This window comes from Cheilinus undulatus, linkage group 6 (assembly GCF_018320785.1).
Source record: "Cheilinus undulatus linkage group 6, ASM1832078v1, whole genome shotgun sequence".
In the NCBI taxonomy this organism is placed as follows: Eukaryota; Metazoa; Chordata; class Actinopteri; order Labriformes; family Labridae; genus Cheilinus; species Cheilinus undulatus.
Window position 1 is genome coordinate 30,400,928 of NC_054870.1, and position 20,820 is coordinate 30,421,747.

Below are 20,820 nucleotides of genomic sequence, written 5' to 3' on the forward strand. Positions count from 1 at the left end.
TCACTCTCAGATTGCACATACAGATACACAAACACACACACACAATCACACATGAGCCCATTTGAATTGCAAGTGAGCTCCGTTCACTACCGGAGGAGGAGGAGGATGTAAACAGAGGGAACAAGAGAAGAAGAACAGAAGGAAAGGGGGAAAAGAATAACAGAAGAAGAAGAAAGGGAACCGGATGACATTCAGACAGTCTTCAACGGGACAAGCCTCCACGTGTGTGTGAGAGAGTACCCAGAGGGGAGAGAAGGAGCTCAGAGGTGCTGGGACAGCCCTGAAGGGACACCTGAGCACCTGAAAGAAACACCTCTTGAAGTATCAGGGAGTGAGCAGCAGCAGCAGCACCCCATGGGAGACGGAGTCAGAGGAACAACAACCTGCTGTCGCTCCTCCTCCTCCTCTTCCTCTTCTATCCTCTCTCCCTCTCTCACTTGATCCCATCCCTCACTCCCTGCGCAGGAGTGGGAGAGCGTGCACAGAGAGAAGGTAAGAGGGGGGATGCATGCATGCATGTTGTTGTCCTTGCAAAGCATGTGCATGTAAGCGCTCAGATTTCAACTGGATCTGTAAGTCAGCAACTTGTTTCTTTGGATCACTTGTTTTCTGAGTGCGTGTCTGTGTGGTCTCTGGAGGTTGCCTAAAAAAGCTGAGACAGATGCAGGACACTTTTTAGTTGTTGCAGGGTGCTTTTGATGGCTGTGCCTGTGGATTTCTGTGGATTTTATTGCTCACTTTGCATAATTTTCTTAGTTTAGATAATAAAACTATAACTATGGAGATTGGCAGGGTAAAAGTAGAGACAAAGTGTGTTTAGAAAAGTGTTGAAGATGGAGACACAAATGCACAATGAAAGCAAGGAAAGCACAAGACGGCTTAATGTATTCAAATGTAATTGAAAATCAGCGGAAAATCCTATCAAATTTCCATGGTCACTGAGTGTTTGCCTTGCCGTCAACCCCCACCTTGAACCACAGGCCAGTTTTTTAGGGGGGACAGTGTATCCTGCAGGGACCACCCCATGCCATTTAATCTGTCCCTACCCACAGATAACAGAAGGCAGATGGTCCTGCCAGAGAGATGGAAGATAGCGGATACAATGTGCGGACAGCAAGAGCAACACAGCACTCAACCTGTCCTCTCTGAAACTGAGCCGGCTTTAACTTCCAAATGAGAGGGCCAAATGGAAAGAAAAGTGCACAAAAAGAGAAGGCAAAGAGAGGGAGGGAGAAAGAGAAACAGAGCAGGGTTGAAGTGTCTTTAATTAAAACCCCCAAACAGTATCCAGAATAAACGCAGTCAGCTGACAGTCCAGGATAACGGAAAGAGGAAACTCATCCAGAAGAAGAAAAAGAAAACAGAGCCGAGCAGAGACTGAGCGGGACCATCAAAGTCATGTGTTTAAAGGGGAGTGTGTATTTATTTATAGAGGCCGGTAGTTAAGTTCAACCAAGCTCCCTCTCTCTACAAGACCCAGCCTTTTTTTTTCTTTTTTTGCCTTATGAAAATTCAATCGGCCGTAATTTGCTGAGGAGCCATATGCATATTTTATCAGCGGGGCCCGGTTTGAAGAAGCAAGCCCGCCAAGCTTCTTTTTTTCCTCTCTGTGTGTTCATCTTTATCAAGATTGAATGAGGGGGTGTGTGAGAAAAAGGCCTACCGTCTGGTAATATGTGCCATATTAGAACCCATTCGACATGGGGGCTAAAGTAAACACCAATCAGCTGCATGTGTCCGGGCTAAAACACCAAAACATATTTATTTCCACCGCTGCAAATGTTCCAGTTGCACTTTCTCCTCTTTTTACCCCCTCTCTTGTCATCTCTTGCCTCTAATTACTCCAGAATCCAACATCCTCCTCTTCTTCTTCCTCTCCCTTCTTCTCTTCCTTCCCACCTCCTGTTTCAATCTGCCTCTCTCCCCTTCTGCATGTCTCTCTGTTAAAGCTTTATGGGTCGTTCGCTCCCCCTCGTTCTTCGCAAGGATAATGAGCAGGCGACTTTGTAGCTGTGCAGCGATGAAGGTTTGTGAGTTTGGAGCGTCCCAGGGCCCTGAAAAAAAGACTCAGATGTGCCTTCTGTAGCCGCCTTCTTGGTTCCACTGTGATTGTCATCTGATCTATAGGGCACAGCGCTGACATAATACACCTTGTTAGAGGAAGGCGGGGAGTGTGTGCATGTGTGTATGTGACGACTGGGTGACTTTGAACAAATGTGCTTTCTCTGGGGAGAAGGAAGAACAGTGAAACCTGTAATCATCCTGTCTGCTATCACTAAAACAAAACCACACACATAAATACACACCAAAGAAGAAGACACAAGGAAGAAAATGCTGAAAAAGAAGTCAAATTAAAGACTAAAGAAAACATTCTGAACTCAAATCATGTACCTTGATTGGTTTTGACTGTGTCCGAGCTCTTCCAGGTGTATTGTGTGCACTTCCTTCATCAGCATGGTGTCACTTTTTCCCGCTAAAATGGCCGCCAAGCCCCCATGATGAAAGATATTTAGAGAGCAGACTCATTTGAACTCACCAGACTAAAAATAGAAACGTAAATGTAAAGGCGTCGACTTCAGAGTGATATTAGCAGCCCACTTCACACTTTGAAAAGTAGTGCGATGGGTGATTTTTTACACAGTGTCAAGCTGAGCCTCACACACACAGAGCGCAGTAATATAGCATGGCAATTTCTTTCCCCTCCTGCATGAATAATTCTGTCTGAATAGGACAGGATGATTCTTCATATCAATGAATCATCAGCCGCTACAGCTCTTTAGTGTCTGTGTGAATGGTAGAAATCCAGCTAAGTGTGTTTGAGTGTCTTTACAGTCCAGCAGGGCTCTGATTGATGTTTCTGACCTTTCCTCCGTCAGAGGGGCATATCCGAGACGTGGTAACTGAGGAGGAAAACAGATCAAACCAGAGATGGCGCTCACGTCCCTGTCCTGGTGTTTCGGTGCAGCTCTGGTGCTGTTTTGGCCCCAGACACATTCAGCCCTGGCCCCTGAGAATGAAGTTCCGCTTCGACCAACAACATGGTTACCAGAAGGAAAGATGACAGCGATCACTCTGCCTAAGGGGCGGACTCGTAGGTAAGGAGGAACTTAGTGATTCGCTTTTACGTGGCTGTGGCAAGAGACAAACTATTTCATTATTCCTAATTCATTCAGGAACACTGTTGTTATACATTTTGCCATTTTATTGCAAAATGGATATACAGTTTCATTTGGTGGGGAAGGCTCTGCTCAAAAGATGCACCCTGGGTGAGTCAAGCAGCATGCTTCGATTTTCCAGGAAGCGCATAGCTATACCCCCATATGGATGGATACATGACTGATAATGTGTACTGAATACTATTAAATTAGTTCAGAGGCAATTAATCCATAGTAGCATGGATCTCAATATGAGGGTGCAACAAGCATTATGCTGTAAAGGAGGAGGCTGGGGTGGAGGAGGTTAAGCTTTGTCAGCAGTAGCAGCAGCAGTGCACCAGCTTTAATGCAAACAGGGATTAGTGAAAGGTACTTGAGTGGACCACTGTGTTAAGAGAAAGAGCTGTGATTGGCTGTGGGAGCTGATTAGGAACAGCTGGCTGTCAGCTGATCACAGCTGGGCATATGATCACTTTCTTGAGTTAAAACCACCTCACTAATTGTTGAAAAGAAAGTGTACTAGACTGCCATTTTTGAGGGCTAAAGGAGTGTTCCAGCTAATTTGTTAAGTGTTTATGTTAACAAAGAGATTATTTGAAAACAAAAATAAAAAACTGCCATTTACCATAATAGCCAAACTGTTAGACGTAACAGTTGAAGGTTGTTTGAAAATGAGTTGTATTAACTTAAAAAACACATTTTTAGTTTTAAGTAAACAATATTGGATCTCTCTTTTTTTTAATATTATACTCAAATTATTTGACAATCATCCCTCAATCTGCAAAGTTTTCCCAGAATGCCATTAGGCATTAGACAAATTGCATCATGAGAAATTACTTATTCAGTTAGAGAAGTCCTGCCTGTGGGGAGCAACTATAATATATATGGATGTAATGCTGAACATGATGGAAGAGGACTTCCTGGTTCAGGGTTCACTTACTGTCACTTGTAGTCACCTAAGTTAGCCTACCTTGAGTGGCATAAATGTTCAAAGTATGTGAGAAAAATATGAGAAAACTTCCACTACTTTAAAACTTGGACCTAATCAGTTTCAAAATTGTTGTGTGCTTTCAACTTGTTCGGTTTTATAGTGCAATGGAGGAAAATTATACACCCACAGCAAAGAACTAAGTCAGCTGTGATATCTGACCATCCCGCTGGGATCAGTGTTGGAGGAAGTCCTCTGAGTCTCAAGTAAAAGCCTTAACTAAACAACTAAACGACATACGCAGTTTAACATTTTAAGAAGGGGTGGGATTAAATAAGTTTGCACTTCTTCCCACTCCTTTTCAAACGTGTAATCTTGATCAGCCTTCTGAAGGTACATGACCATTTTTCATTATGCTTTTTACACGTTTGAAATAAACTTCACTAACTAACTAACTAATTACTCACACAGTCTTGTCTTTTTCTCCTGAAAAATAACATCTGCATATGACAGCTGGTAAAAGGAGGGTTTATTCCAAATCATTTTATACAAAGATGGTTAGCTTCTGAGTTTCCCTAATCTGTCAACAAATCCCGATTTAAAGCCACCATAATATATTAGTTTTAAAATGTAGTGTTATCTATCTGAATCTGTAACATAACTGATTTTAGAGCCATCAAATAAATGTAGTTGTATAAAGAGTCTAATATTTTCATCTCAAATGTTTTAAAGGCAGGTGTGAATTATCATTTTGTTTTAACAAAGGCACAAAAATCCTGAAAATAATTTCCCTGAAGTTTTAAGATTTAGCCCTTAGAGCAGTGATACTCAACTGGGCTTTTGAGACACATGTGGCTCTTTTGTGACAACTTATGCTTAAAAAGATTTTCAGAAAACCTTAAAAAAGGGAAATTTAGGCCCCAGAAATCATCCACTGCAAGTCCTAGCAGTCAATTTGTTTCCCTCACTTCACAATAGGCTTTAAATATCATACATAATTGCCAATATTTATTTTTTGTCTCTATATTTCCATCTGATGTGTACAAGGGTGAACAAACAAGATACATATCACTGATTTTTGAGAAAAGGGGCAAAACAAGTTCCAAAAACATTTGTCTTTCTACAGTAATTTGAAGTGGATATGTCTGTAGGTAGAGGTCTCATCTTGTAGTTGTGTGAAGGAACAGATTTTAAATTCAACATTTTTTCAAAGTATTACTTGTTTGTTTGTTTTTTTTGGCCATTATATATTGATTTTTATCAACTCCGCCACACAAAAATGTATTAGATTTTTGTTTAATTAATCTGTAAATAATAATTTCAAGTTTTCAGTTATTTAATGATGATAGTTGAAATAAATAAATAAAATGCAGTATTTTTACTCATTTTTTAGGTATTTTTTCAACAACTTGGCTTATAAATTGAGCAGGGTTGAGGAACACTGCCATAGAGGGACAAAAGTGACAAAAAATTCACCCCAACATCTTCCTAATATTGTGCTGCCATGCCCCCTAGTAAAGTTTGTGAAAGAAGTCAAGATTAGCTGATAGGTGAACGCAGCAGGACAATATGAAAATCCACGGTGACTGAACGGGAATAGTGAAGATGTTTTTACTATACAAACCGTGTGAAACAGGACGAGCTGCCTCCACTTAACAGGATGACTAAAAAACAATAGCACACAGTGAAACTGCCTTGTGTTATGTTTCACTCTTTTGTTGACTTTGAAGAAATATAAATAACTTGTTACACTGACAAAAAGGCAAAAAAACAGTTTGTGTTGCTTTATCTGCTGTCTTAAATATGTTGTAAATCAGTCACCAGAAGGGCTATATTAATCTTACTTTCAATGCTAAAGGGCCTAATTGTTACAATTATTGGAAATTCTCTATTTAACCACTATGATTGATTCAAAAATATCAAAGAAAAAGCTTTCATGATCATTTTAATACCAACATTAATATTCTTAAACTCAATTTGATGTGCTAAAAATAGATAAATCATTGCAGTGAATATATTGGTTAAGACTTATTTTAATACATTTTACATGTACATCTCATTTTTAAAAGATGTATTAAGTGATGCATATAAAACAGTTTTCCCGAAGCAAGTACAGCCAATTATATCTAGTTTTTGTTGCAAAGAGCTAAACATTTATCAGTTATGAAAAATGACAAAATAAATGTTTCTGTTTTTCATGCGTTCATGGCAGATTATGGTGTCTGAAATTGACCTGATTGAAATTGAATTAACTGCCCTTACTGAAGAGTGGTAGCCCCTGGGCCACTGGTTGCCTACAGCTGTTCAATACGGCACTGTAGCTGTGTCCCAATTCAGGAACCGCATCCTTTAGAGGGCACATCTGAAGACTGTTTACATGTAGTGTTGGGTGTTGTCTGGAATTTTCCTGACAGTGGTGCTAAATTTCTGCTTTTTATATGGTGTTGGTGCCTAATTGGGGCCTGAATCAACACATTTGAAAGGAAAAAAAGGTGTGTTGAAAGTCAGCAGAAGAATAAACGCTGTCTGTGTATCTTCAATCATTTGCAGAAATATCTTTATACGAGTCGAAAATTAGCTAAGAAAAGGAAACTGATGTAACTTAACACATAAACCACACAAATTCCTTAACATATTTCTTGCCTTACATTTGGGGTGGTAGGATAGTGAAATGAAGTATCGATATCTGTGTTAGAATTTGGTCTAGTAGATATCGGACATGTAGGTACCAAATGGGGCGTGGTTTCAATGCTCATCCCTATTTACACCACCGTAGTTTGTTGAGGGTGCTATTATTTCATGGGAAGATGGCATCTGTGCCTTCCTTTCCCAGCCAGTGAAGGATCCATCCAATACATCCTTCAAATCCCGACATATTCTGAGGTCCATAGTGCACCAATTCAGCTGAGCTGATGTGGCCTTGTTGTGCAACTTTAACTGTAAGCAATCGGTTTCAACTCAATCAGAGAACTACTAAAACTAGTATAAAAAGGGGCCTTGAAACTTTAAATTACCTTAAAATAAAATTTGTTACATGAAATTAGTTGTAGTTTCAGTTTGTCCCAAATCACATACTTCTGTACTAAATACTACACATTTTGAGTACATAAGTGCACTTAGTGCATTCAAATGGAGAATTGTACTCAAATGCATTATACCACTGGCCAGGGGCATGGCACGGGGTGGGGGTGGGGGGGGGGGGGGTACTGTTTGCCCGGGCCCTGAGTAGGGTGGGGTCCTTGAGAAGCCTGGAATGAAAAGTGTGTTTTTATTTGTTTTTTGTTTTTTCTTAGTAATTATCATCATTACTGAACTAAAGCCACACAATTTTGGGGGCCCCTGCTCCTATCCTCAAAAAATTCCAAATGATTTATTCCCACCAGCGCTGTACAGCAGAGTGAGCCTGGAGGAAAAGAAAGGAGGGCTAGAGAGCAAGATGAGGATGAGGAGGAGGAAAATGAAGGGTTTTTTTTCTGAGGCCTGTAAATAGGAGGAAAGGTTCATAAAGAACCAAAAGTGATGAAGAAATACATTTGGAGTATTGTAAGCATTTTCCTAATTTGGGAAGTTAAAATGGTATATTGTGTTATGCTTTGGGAATAGGCTAATAAACATACACATATAATGTAAACATGTAATATGAGGGAAATAATACAAATGATTTTAATCCATTCATCATAAAAATACTGCTCATGGATATAGGGAAATTATAGTTCAAAAATACATTTAAACACATGGATATTCATAAAGTTATACTTTTTTTTCAGCTAGCCAGCTAAAAGGGCCCTGTTTTATTTTCTTTCTGGGGGCCCAAAATCCCTGGCTACATCCCTGTTACTGGCACACTCAAAAATGTTCAAGAATTGACTGTGGAACGACGGGCACTTTACACCCTCAGTGAACACCATACTGGTGATGTAGCAGATGTTGTAATGTTAGCATGCTAGAGCACAAGCTAAAGTTAGTGTTGAGTAGCTAGCAAATGTGTTATTCATAAGAGCAGAATGCAAAATAAGTTAATTTTGTTGTGTGAAAATTGCCTTCAAATTTGGATTATAATCACCTCATGTCTATTGATAACTTCCTGTAAAACAGAAGTAGAAGAAGAAGATAGAGCAGGTTAAACTGTCATTACTTCCTGTTGATGCAAAGCAGCAGTGCGCATTGTGGGACAGTACTATTGATGTGATTAAGTGCTTTGTACTATAATTAACTGTGCTGTATTACAGCATACTTACAGAAACATGCCATTTGAGACACTTTGTGTTAACTAGTTCCCCTGCGGCTGTAGAGATTGCTAGGTGAAAGGCAATAACTTATTAATAAGAAAGTAAGAGCAGGGACAGCAGGTGACACAAACGGGAAATCTTCTGAAGACCAGACTGTCTCATTTCAGATCAGCCTGAGTGGTCTGCAAAAGCTGGATCCCTTAAAGGATGCAACCTTTGAATTGGGACACAGCTTATGGCTTCCATAGTGTCCTTCATACATCACACTCCTTTTGAGACCCTGTCCAACAGGGAAAAATCCTCCTCAGTAAGGGACATGTGTAAGAGAAGGGAAAAAGTCTTTGGCATGTCTGGAGTGCATGTGTAACAGAGGCTTTACTGATATCTGAATTTATTTAAATGTATTCTTGTCCAACTTAATAAGCCTTCTTGAAAATAAATATTTATCTTTGTTTTTTACATCCTAACAAGTTAAGCTCTAACTTTAAATATGCAACCTTACTGTCAACAAGAAGATAATCCATGTTTTTATTGCAAGTCTGTGGATAAAGTTGATAATCCTGGTGGAATATTCTTGAAATAACTTGATTTGCCCTTGTTACTTCCACTCCAATAACAAGCCACTGTCATCCACCATCCACCTTTGTAGACAGAGTCTGCTTCCAGCACCACTGTAGAGCGAGCTAGAGGAAGTGGAGCCCATTTGGCGTGATCCATACACACCAGTGCCAGTGCTTGTTTCTCTGAAAGCGGGAGCTGAAAATTACGAGATGCATCTCCCTGTGTGCTGCAGTCTGTCCGTCGGTGCGGTCACGCAGAACCACACAGCAAATAAACGCAGAGAAAACACCGGATCAGAAATTAATCACTCTGTTAAATAAGCTGCAAAGCGCCCTTGAGAATGACTGTGTCGCACATCTGTTTGGAAACAAGCGCCATCTGCACAGAATCATGAATAATGATGTTTGTAAGAAGAGTAAACAAATATTGATTAATAAATAACAATGCAGTTGGTTCATTTTAATGAGGGGTAACTGGCTGTGAAGATGGGGCATGCAACACAGCGGTTAGGATGAAGAATTCTTTGATTTAGGGAGAAATTGACTCATGTTGGCGAAAGTTAAGTTTGAATCTAAATAAGACCACATCAAGACAAGATAAACCCAAAACGTCCTTTAAGTGCCATCTGATATGCAAATCTGTGATCTAGCACACTCGAACACAAAAAGGGGCATAATAGTTCCTAGGCAGAGCACGATCCCAACACACAGGCAGATATCCATCGAAACTGTCAATGCAGCCTTATCACATGACTCCCAGGTCACCTCTCCTGATCTATCTGATCAGCATGTAGGCAAATGCAGGGACAGATGTGGACAGCTGCAGCATTGAAAATTTAAAGCTCTGGGATAGAACATTATCTGCAAATCATTCAACAGAATGAAAGGATGCTGCACAGTCTGCAGCTGAGGATATCTTCTCATCCATCGCTCATATCTTTCTGACTTTCCCTGTGATGAATCAAACATCTTTCTCATGGTTATTTGTCACTGTTTCTACTCACAGGCTCTACTTTACACTCAAGAAGAAGACTCCAGGGATGATGGTGACCGTCAGCCCGTGTGATGTCCCCATTGAGTGGAGCCTTGCTGCTCGCACGCTGAAGGACAAACCACTGAAGAGCCTGCAGTGTGAGTGAGCAGTAAGACCAAATATACACCTTCACACACCTGCTTAAAGCTCCTGTGTGGAGTTTATCGCTGTTTTTGAAAAGGCAGCAGTTGACGCTGATGTTTCTTTATGGCCCACAAAATGCAAAGGAGACAATCAACTACAAGACTTCATTATCTGAATGCCTTACAATGCATTGAGGCAGGGTAGGTGTAAGATCAGTTTTCAACTGTGCTTACACACATTTTTTGCATTATATATGACAAAAATTTTCAGTGAGAAGTATGTGACTAGTAAAAGAAGAAGGATGAGTTTTTTGTTGAAAATTCCTACTATCCCGTGTGCAGGACAAAATAAGCAGAAAGATTAGGGGCACCATGTTGTCCACAGGGGGGTGATGAAATCAACACATATCAAAAGTTCATGGAAGCTTAAGCCATAAGGAGTATTTCTTTGTCTGTATTAGCAGACAATCAGTTGCCATGAATTCCAGTGCACAAGCTGCACTTTTAATATCACTTTTTTAACCATTTAAAAGTTGGCTACCAGTGCAACCAGTAAAACACACAATGTCCTGACTGCAAGTGCATGCAGCTGCTACTGCTACACACTACAAGATACCTAATGTGATGTAAAATTCACCCCAGTTAGTCTGTATTGCAAGCAGCTGCTTCACTGCTCAGAGCGTGCTAGGAAACATGATGACCGACAGCACTGGCAGGGTTTGGCGCCACTTTTTTTCCCTCATTAGGAGTTATAACCTTGTTAGGTCATAACTGTGTGTTTAAAGAAAACAGGAAGTCTACCTCTAAGTATAAAACATTGTGGAGTGCTTGTTTGACTGAAAACACTCCTCAGCAATGAAAAAAAATGTCAGGCGGGCAGGGGTGGGCGGAGCGAGTCATGAGTGGTAAGTCTGTCATACAAAAATCACTGCAGTCTGAAAGCTCAACTATGAGACTATACAGAGCTTTTGAAAAGTATTCACCTTCTTGGATGTTTTGCCCTTTTATTGATTTTATAAATTAATCACAGTCAGTACAATTTGGCTTTTTGACAAAATAATGGATATAGTTTTTATACCATTTTCAATAGAAAGTCATTAAGACCCTTAAAAGGATGAGAAGTGTTAAGTACAGCATAATTTCTTAACACTAACAGGAAACCAAACTGTTGACAGTTTTTTAGACTGATTTTATTTTCATTTATCGACAGTGCCAATAAAAAGTATTCAGCCCCTTGGATGTTTTACTCTTTTATTGATTTTAGAAATCAATCACAGTCAATATAAATTGGCTTTTCTGATATGATGTCGACTAAATAAAAAGGTGATGTAAAATAAGTGACTGCATAAATATTCAACCCCTTCAAGTCAGTATTTAGTAGATGCACCTTTGGCTGCAATCACAGCACTGAGTCTGTGTGGATGGGTCTCAATCAGGCTTGCGCATCTGAAAACTGCAATACTCCATACTTCTTTGCAAACCTGCTCAAGCTCTGACATGGGCATAAACGGCCCTATTCATTTTACCCTCTACGTTTACAAGCTTGTCAGGGCCTGCTGCAGAGAAGCATCCCCACAACATGATGCTGCCACCACCGTGCCTCACAGTGGGAATGGTGTTTTTGTGGTAATGTGCAGTGTTTAGCATCTTGTCTTAAAGCCAAAAGGCACCATTTTGGTCACATCAGACTGAAAAACTTTCTTCCGCTTGACCAGGGAGCCTCACACTTTCTATCTGACAAACTCTAGACAAGATTTATAGGAGTTTTCCTCAACAGTGGCAGTTTTTAATATGCCACTCTCCCATAAAGCCCTGACTGGTGGAGAACTTGGGACACTCCTAGTCATAGGTGTCTTTGTGGCCTCCCATACCAGTCTCCTTCTTACACAGTCACTCAGTCTGTGAGGGCAGCCTAATCCAGGCAGATTCACACGTGTCACATTCCTTTCATTTCTTGAAGATGGATTAAACTGAACTCTGGAGGACGTTCAGTGCCTTGGGTTATTTTTTATCCATCCCCTGACTTCTACTTTTCAATGACCTTTTCATTGAGTTGCTTCGGGTGTTCTTTTGTCTTTGTGGTGTAATGGTAGCCAGGAATACTGATTAACCAGTGACTGGACCTTCCAGACACAGGTGTCTTTATACTACAATCACTTGATACACGTTCACTGCATGGTGATCTCCAATCACTCCATTCACTGTTTGTCCTTTAAGGTCATTCTGCTGCTGTTATAGTAAGTTTATAGACTAATAATTCCCATTGGGCCAAAAAGCTCTGTCTTTTTAAAATCAATTAGAAAAATAAAATAACAGTTATTTTTAATATAAATATAAAGGATAGATATTGCTGTTCTTTTTTTCATAAATCTCTCCCTCCATCTCTGACAGAAGCTGGTGCAGAAACTGAGTTTGTATTTGGTTGTCTCATTGTCATATATTTGATAAAAGGACTCGTATCAGGATTTAAAGTTCTATCAAAGAAAAACACAATAACTGCCAAGAGCCACTAACTCTGGACTTAAGCATTACATAATGATTCTTTTTTAAATAAAGAAATAAATCTGCAATTCTTGTGCCTGTGCACCTAATAAAATGAAAAACATTGATTGGAACAAATAGAGCAGGAAAATTTGAAAAACACTTGAAAATCAGGGCAGAAAGAGCTGAACCAAAGTAGGAGAAGGTAACTAAAAAGAAAAAAACATGCCTTGGAGGGCTCCATGAGTACTTTTCCAGGTTAAGATAACAAGCTTCTCCACTCGGTAAAATAACATTATGAAGTTAAACATGACACATGAATCATTCAGACTGTGAGCTCATGTGTCCTCATCGCAAGCCTGAATTATTCACTTTGATTCTGTAACATTTAGTTTCATCTGAGGAGCCATTTCTCATCACTGGGATGGATGCAGTGTGAAGATGAGCGCTGCTGGGGTTTTTGAGAGTTTGTTTAGCTGACTGCATCACTTATGTGAAGAGTACATACTTCAAAACAACAACACTTTAGTATAAATGAAAGCGATAAGTAACTCTTTTTGGTAAAAACTGAGATTTTTTTTGCTATTTTGCTCAAATCTATTAGGTACCCAAGTCACCGTAATCCTAATCATCATGTAATTGATATCCATTTATTTGAGCACCCTTGTATTTTGCATTAGTTAAATGACTTACAAACCCTGATGCCTTTTTATAAAAATGCTTATTAAGAAAAAGTGTTCAGCATCATAAACGTGTATTTGTAAGAATAAATCTTGCTTTTCCCAGTCTTGTCCTGTTTAAGTTTCAGGCTGGAAACATTCAAGACCATTTTTAAATCTTTAAAGAATTTAAAAACATGGGAGATTAAAGACTGAAGGATAGTTTCAACAAATTTAAAACACTACAGTCCCCTTAATTCACACACTAGATGAATCAGCCAGACTTAAGGGCCTGTCGCACTCATGTGATTAAATATGACTTCTGTAGAAAAACATATATGGAGGATGAATGATGTTTTCAGCTGGCAGTCCTGGAGCACATTCTGTTTCTCAGTGCATCATAAAAACAAAGACAAGGATGTGGTTATAATCTGGCTGAGACGACAGTATAATGTGTTTATGTGAGCTGTAACAGTCTGTAACATTCAGTTATGGATGCTACCTGGTCTGCTCTCTCATTGGCTCTTGTGGGTCATCAGCTGGAAACAGTCTGACCTGAATTCATAAATGTCTAACATGTTGATGGCTTTGTCTATTTTGTGTATGACTGAGTCCGTTAAATAACTGTATCGGCACCACCCACTTGAAGATTATTGAGGCAAATTTGGTCTAGAATAGAGGTTAAAATCATCTAGTTTGAATGAAGTAGCCATAAATGACATAATGAGCTAACTCTTGGTATAATTTTAGGATATAGGTTATGTGTTCAAATTTTTGGCAGATGTTTTGGGTTACTGTTGATCATTTTGCAGGATCATAATGTGTTTGGAGATAGTAGGTCCCATGAGACTGCTCTGATATAACTCACCTGTTAACCATTGCAGTCATTGGAGGAGAGATAAGCTTGGTCCCCTTTTTGTTTTTTGCTCAGCAAAGTCAGACAAAGTTAGTTCTTGAGGAAAATCTTAGCCTGCACTCTTTTCTTTAGTCAACAATCACTCAGTAACATACACAGCAAGGTATATTCTTCAGCAGACTGTTGAATACTTCATTTATGATTACTTTTTGGAAATCTTGTCACTCTTCTGCTTTTGTAGATCATAAAGAGACATCAGTATTAATATCAGTCTGACTCATAACCAGCTTAAAATTCCTCACAGAAGCATTAAGATTAGCATGCATTATACATAATCATGTATTTTTAATGAGTAAAATCTGTTCTGCAGTTAAAAGATCTAAAAGAGAACAAATACAGTGCTTATAAAAAAGTGTTTACGCACTTTAAAAGCCTCTTTAATGCCAAACTGAAACAGAGGTCCAGCCAATCATTGCTAGTAGTCTCACATTTAGTGAAATGGGGATCACCTGAGTGCAATAAATGTGTATCAAGTAATTGTAGTATAAAGACACCTGTGGTGATAATCAGTTATCCTGACTGCCATTATCCAATGAAGACAAAAGAATTCTCCAGACAACTTAGAGAAAAAGTTATTGGAAAGTATTAGTCAGGGGATGGACACAAAAAGGCATTGAACATCCCCCCGGAGTTCAGTTTAATCGACCTTCAAGAAATTAAAGGAATATGACACATATGTAAATCTGCCAAGATCAGGCTGTCCTCACAGGCGGAGTGACCATGCAAGGACCATGCTGCCTTTCTTGTCCAGGACACTCTTGTAAATGAGACTACTGATTTCAATGAGGTTTTCCTGGTTAAATAAAATTAAATAAATAATTAAATAAGGAGACTAGTAAGAGAGGCCACCAAGACACCTATGACTAGGAGTTGCCCGGGTTCTCTGCCAGTCAAAGCTTTATGGGAGAGTGAAAAGTTAAAAAACTCTGCTATCAATCTTGTCTGGAGTTTGTCAAATAAAAGTGGGAGGCTCCATGGTCAAGTGGAAGAAAGTTTTTCAGTCTGATGTGACCAAAATGGTGCATTTGGCCTTAAGACAAGATGCTGTGTTTGGCTGATACCAAGCACTGCACATTACCACAAAAACATCATTTCCATTGTGAGGCACGGTGGTGGCAGCATCATGTTGTGGGGATGCTTCTCTGCAGCAAGCTTGTAAAGGTGGAGGGTAAAATGAATGTGGTAAAATTTAAGAAAAAGCTGGAGGACAATCTTATTCAGTCTGCAAGAGAACTATGTTCCCAGAGAAGATTTATTTTCCAGCACGACAATGACCTGAAGAATACAGCTATACCGAAATAGTTTAAAGATGACAAGGTGAATGCTCTGGTGGCCCAGTCAAAGCCCAGACCTCAATCTAATGGAGATTTTGTTGCTTGGCTTGAAAAGGGCTGTTCCCGCTCAGTCCCTGTGAAACCTGACCGAGCTTGGCAAATTTCCAAAAGAAGAATGGAGTAAAATTGCAGTGTCCAGATGTGCCAGCCTGCTTGAGACTGATCCACACAATCTCAGGGCTGTGATTGCAGCCAAAGGTGCATCTACTAAATACTGACAAGAAAGGGTTGAATATTTATGCAGTCACTTATTTTACATCACATATGTGTATTTAATTGAAATTACTTTGTAGAAATCTGTTTTCACTTTGATATTAAAAAGTCTTTTGTATTTTTTTGTCAGAAAAGCCTAATTTTATTGACCATGATAGACTTAAACATCCAAAACATCCAAGGGGATGAATACTTTTTATCGGCACTGTAGATAAATAAAAGTCAAATCAGTCCAAAAACTGTCAACAGTTTAGTTTCCTGTTAGTGCTAAATTATTATGGGTTCATGGGTTTACTGTAGTTAACACTTAATATCACATAGTATGAACTTTTAAGGGTCTTAATACCTTCTACTGAAAATGGTAATAAGAACTCTGTCTATCCATATTTCAATCCATCAATGTTGGGGTCAATAAAACATTTTTTTAAGGGTTGGTGAGGTTCAGGCTCCAGTGGTTTTGGCCTTACAGCACCCCTCTGTTCAGACAGCCATGGTGAGGAACTTTCATTTTGTTTCCACTTTTGTAACCCATGTGGACCAAGTCTACCTCTTATTTGACTGCTGATTATGTCCTAAACATCAGTAGAGTTTTTAACCAAGGAAAAATAAATCATCACCCTCTTTTAAAGTCAAATATATGACTTCTTTCCAGTACAAATTAAAAAGGCTGATAGGGCAGCGTGCTGTAATTCACTTCATCTGACACCTTTCCTTTGTACTGATGGTCTTGTTTGCTTTTGAAAGTTGTGAAGTATCAGTGTATTACATAACCAGCTCAAAACTCCTCACATAGCTTTAAATACTTTCCTCAAGTTTAAATGTTACAGATTTCTCTTAGTCAACATAAACTTCCCCTGCCTCTTTTAAAACCCTTAGAATAAAAAATATTCTGACATTTGGCACATATGCCTCTTTGCTTCTGTGACCAGTTAGACGAGAATAGATACCACTCTGATGTCTGAACGCTAAATATGGAGCTACAGCCAGGAGACAATTAGTATAGTATATAATTAGCTTAGCATAAAGACAGCCAGGATGACACTGCCAGCTGGCCCTGTAGATAATTCAAAAATAGCTTATGAGGCACATGTTTTATCTCTCATTACATAATAATGTTTATTTATTTTGTCAACTTAAACTGTGGCTTAAAATGTTAGTGGACTACCTTTTTCCAGGAGAAACACTTGCTAAAAATAGATGTTTGGTGATCAAAACTCATGAAAAGTAAGTTTAGCTTTGGTCAAGGAGACTTAAAAGAGAGTAAATGTAGGACCTGGTCTGTCGAACATTCACGATCCATGATATTTCTCCACTGTGTAAGTGAGACATGTCAGTATTTTCATCAGTGCATTTGAAATCAGTTAAAGGAATGGTGCATTAATGTGAGTTTTTTACATTCATTTCATTTTGTATGTTTGGCTGATTAGATTAGTTCAAAGAGAAAAAAGTGTGACTTACAAATACTATTAATAACAATACATTTATTTGTGACGCACTATTTAAAATAAGGCTTTACAAAGTACTCTGACATGTGCAGAGAAAAACAGAAGAACAAAAACATAGAATGTAGAAAACACAATCACATAGATTCAGAAACAACACTGAAATGGACAAGTACACAAATACCATGAAGGACAACTGAAGGCAGAACCATCATTATTAAAGAAGGAACATCAGTAACAATTAAAATCACAGCTAAAAGGCCAATGAAATAGATTGAGGTTAGCAAGGATTAAACAGAAGTAAAAGATTGCGAGAAATTGAAATATGCCTGATAATTAAAAATTTCTTAGAAGATAAAAACTAAGTCACATATGAGCAAGTCTGTAAAAATGAGTTTAAAGAAGTGATTTAAAAGAAGTGACTGTTTCTGCATGCCTTATGTCCTCCAGTAGGTCATTCCAAAGTCGAGGAGCCCTGATGAAAAATGCTCAATCACCTGTAGTTTTTAGTCTTGACTTTGGAATGACCATGAGGCCCCACCTGAGGATCTGTGAGGGCTGGCACATAGAGCGTTAAAAAACTCTGATATATAGCTTGGCACCAGAAGTAAAAAGTAAAAGTAAAAAGTAATGATTGACATAACCCCAGTCATGCTCTGGATGTCCTAAATGCCCATTGCATAGTGCTGTACAGTATTCTGCAAAGTGATGCTAAAACACAACAGATGTAGAGAAAACACAGTTCAGCTGTATTTATAGCTACAACATGTTCTCAACTTTCTGTTTTTTGCACAGGGAGCACCAAAAAGAGTGTGCCTGAGGTTTGGTGGCGAGGTCCTGGGACAGAAGAAAAACTACACAGCTTCACAGGCAACACAGTGGACACCTACAGGGGTCCTTCCTACCCGCAAACCTCTGTCTACATTCTGAGGCTTCGCTCCAAACAGAAGACCAGCAGGGCTACAGTGTTCCTCCACGAAGGCCTGGGACCTTCAGGCGCCTTCCCACTGCTCCCAGCTGACCCTCGAGTTCACACCCTGGGTGTCGGCATGACCAGCGTCACCCTCAGCTGGGCGCCCAGTGCTTCCATCACCAGCCTCCCACCCACACAGAAAAGTTATGAATACTGTGTCCTCGCTAACTCACAGCAAAACTATCCCAATGTTTGTGCTGCACGCCAGAGTGTGAGGAAAGAGAAGGATCAGAAGGAGGAGAAGAAGGAGAGAAGGAGGAGGGTGACAGCATGGCCCATTTTGAAGGAGTGGTGGTGGCAGCAGTGGGACTCGGAGTCCCAGAGTGCACCTCCATCCTCCCTCACCGAGGAGTTCACTGATCTGCAGTGTGCATGTCAGGGGACAGAGAATGTCTGCACCGTCTCCGAGCTCCTTCCAGAAACACAGTATTACTTCAGCGTCTTTGTGATCGACAGGCTGAACGGGACGAGCATGGCCTACAAGGGGACATTTGCTCGTACGCACGAGGAGGCTCGACCGGCGATCACCAACCTCAGAGACGGTGAACTGAGGTGGGTGACCTTTCAAGATAGAGGCTCCCGCTCAGAGCAGTTCTTCAGTTTCAGACCTCGAGGTTTACAGCAGAGTGGCCTCCTCACCCTGCAGAGCTGCGGCAAAGGGGAAAAAGTGAAAGTCACTGTGTCAAGTAAAGGTCAAGTTTTAAGCACAAAAGCTGTAAAAGGAGATCTGGAGCACATCTGGCTACAGGGAAGTCCTTCATATCTCATCCACTTGGAGAGAGAAGGAACTACAACAGATCCAGCTCTACCTGGAGGTCTGACTGCTTCAGTTAAACTGCAGACTTCCTCGGCTTATCACCGCAGAGGGGTCCCATCTCTACCCTCCACTCTGCAGATCAAATCCTTTAACCGGTTACGGGGTTGCAACAGTGTCACTCTGGCATGGATGGGCACAGAGGAAAGAAGCTTGTACTGCGTGTACCGTAGAAAGCTAGGAAACAGCGATGCAGAGACTGGGGCTCTAACTGCACCCTGTCTGGGGCCAGAGTCCCGCTCTGACACCGAGAGAGTTCTCTGCAAGTATTTCCAGGAGCTGAATCCTCGGCGGGCCGTCACCACAGCTGTGATCGGGGGCCTGGAGCCAGGGATGGCCTACGTGTTTGATGTCTATCTAATGAGACGCTGGGGGATCCCTATTAAATACGCCAGCAAGATGGTGAAGACCAGAAAGGAGTGCTGAGCTGCTGCCCCCTACAGGAGGTTTTTAGACTGTCCCTGTGGAAAGGGGAAAAAATGTCGGCTATGGACATGCTGTAAAGACTGACCATGAGAATGAAGCCGTTTGACTGTTGTGGGAGACCGTGACCATAACAAGGAAATATTCCCTCTAGAGGAGCAATGGTTGTAGCCAAACTCCACCTGCACCGGTGGATGGAAAGCATTTGAGAAGGATCTGCACACCAGCAAAAGTTCATAACATTTACAGTAAAATTCTCATGCTTTTGTCATTTTGTTTTCCATTGTTGATCATGGTAATGATGTGCCAGTTGTCCAAGTGCTTATTCTGTGTCTGAGTACAAAGGATGGACAAGCTTTTTGATGACAGAAAGTCCACACAAAAAACAACGACAGAGACTGTGCCAAATATGCAACAGAAACAGATGGGGCAATAATTGGATAACATCTGAGACAGGAGGGGGTTTGCAGTGTATATCTCCAGTGCTGCACATTGTACAGGCTTATAAACACAGATGGGTGAAATCTACAGAAGCTTAGTTCAAAGTCGGTGTGTATCTTTGTGTTCTGCTTTCGCATGAAGCAGTGAAAAATACTTAGTGAGTCGCCTCATTGTCTTTGATGTATTCTTGTGCTGCTTCAAACGCATCAATAAATACTGGGGTATCTGTGGGTTGGTGTCTGAGTGATGCATTTATGCAAACTAGACTTTAAAATGAGATTTACTTCCTGAAGAATTGTTTTTCAGATAGCTTCTACTTTCACTGAAAGAAATTATTCTTTTTATAGCTCAGTTCTAGACTGATTTATGACCTTTAGTTAAGGGAAGATTAAACATACTCATTTTGGCTTTGGACTGTTTTGGGCAGAAAAAAAATTACAGGAAAACTCAGTTTCCAAAAGACTGTTGCATCTGCCTGCATTGTTATCTTATCTTTCCTAAAAGATATATTTTTCCTTTGGCTGTTTCAAGAAAAATATATCAGTATTGGACCATGTATTGCATCAACTACAATATTTATTTTTTTTTATAATGGAAATATATATTTATAAATACAATTCACAAATGTTGGTCTTAAAGTTAGATTCAAGCTACCATTCTAAAAAATAATGTAGCATTAAATTCAAAGTCCTGGACTTTGAGTTTGTGTTTATTTTTGGCACCTCCTGTGGACAAAGCAATCCCTCTCATCTCTTTGCACATCTTATCCTGCACATGCAAGTATTTTTTTTTTCTGACAAAAGAAATAATTAACTAGTCAAATGGATCAAATCACTGTAAACATAAGCAGAAAAATAGTGTAGAGGCTGCTCCCACCTCATCTGACAAAGTTCAAGGTAATAATTATAACCATCTGGAAATAACCAACCCTGGTCTGATGGACTTTCGTAGGTCATATAAAGGCAGTACTATCAATTTAAAAGATGGCTCACAGGGGATTGTAACAAAAGTTTAAACTGTTTCAATCTAATTACTAATATGCTATATTTCTATTGGATTGGAACAAGGTTATTAAAGCATTACATAGCATATTTAGATTTAAACAACATAATATGGCAAGATAGGAGCACAATAAT

The 20,820-nt window shown here is 39.9% G+C and overlaps 1 protein-coding gene across 1 annotated transcript; it reads left to right on the forward strand.

The window, feature by feature from the left end:
- Positions 1-32: 32 nt before the first annotated feature.
- ndnfl (neuron-derived neurotrophic factor, like) lies at positions 33-19,898 on the forward strand. The gene is made up of 4 exons (XM_041789034.1): positions 33-492; positions 2,877-3,095; positions 9,879-10,003; positions 17,829-19,898. Exons 2-4 carry the CDS (start codon positions 2,929-2,931, stop codon positions 19,244-19,246), a joined length of 1,710 nt encoding a protein of 569 aa, XP_041644968.1. The 5' UTR covers positions 33-492; positions 2,877-2,928; the 3' UTR covers positions 19,247-19,898.
- The last annotated feature ends 922 nt before the right edge of the window (positions 19,899-20,820 follow it).